Raw genomic sequence first — 228 nt, 5'->3', positions numbered from 1 at the left:
TGTACGACGAGCGCGGCCGCCCTTACACTTACCCCATCGTGGCCGAGGAAGACTTGATGCCGGAGGACGATCAGAGAGCGACCCGCAACCTCTTCATCGGCAACCTGGACCACAACGTCTCGGAGGTGGAGCTGAGACGCGCTTTTGAGAAGTACGGCATCATCGAAGAAGTGGTGATCAAGCGCCCAGCCCGGGGCCAGGGCGGGGCTTACGCTTTCCTCAAGTTCC

General features: G+C 61.0%; 1 protein-coding gene across 1 annotated transcript in view; it reads left to right on the top strand.

Annotated features, from left to right (window-relative positions):
* Positions 1 to 8: 8 nt before the first annotated feature.
* RBM15B (RNA binding motif protein 15B) overlaps positions 9 to 228 on the top strand; it is a 2,014-nt gene continuing 1,794 nt past the window's right edge. The window contains exon 1 of the mRNA XM_029083781.1: positions 9 to 227. Coding sequence (XP_028939614.1) covers positions 57 to 227 — 171 coding nt within the window. The 5' untranslated portion in view covers positions 9 to 56. The remainder of the gene's footprint in view (position 228) is intronic.

This window comes from Antrostomus carolinensis, unplaced genomic scaffold (assembly GCF_000700745.2).
Source record: "Antrostomus carolinensis isolate BGI_N321 unplaced genomic scaffold, ASM70074v2 scaffold16392, whole genome shotgun sequence".
NCBI lineage: Eukaryota > Metazoa > Chordata > Aves > Caprimulgiformes > Caprimulgidae > Antrostomus > Antrostomus carolinensis.
This window is presented reverse-complemented; position numbering and strand designations above follow the sequence as displayed.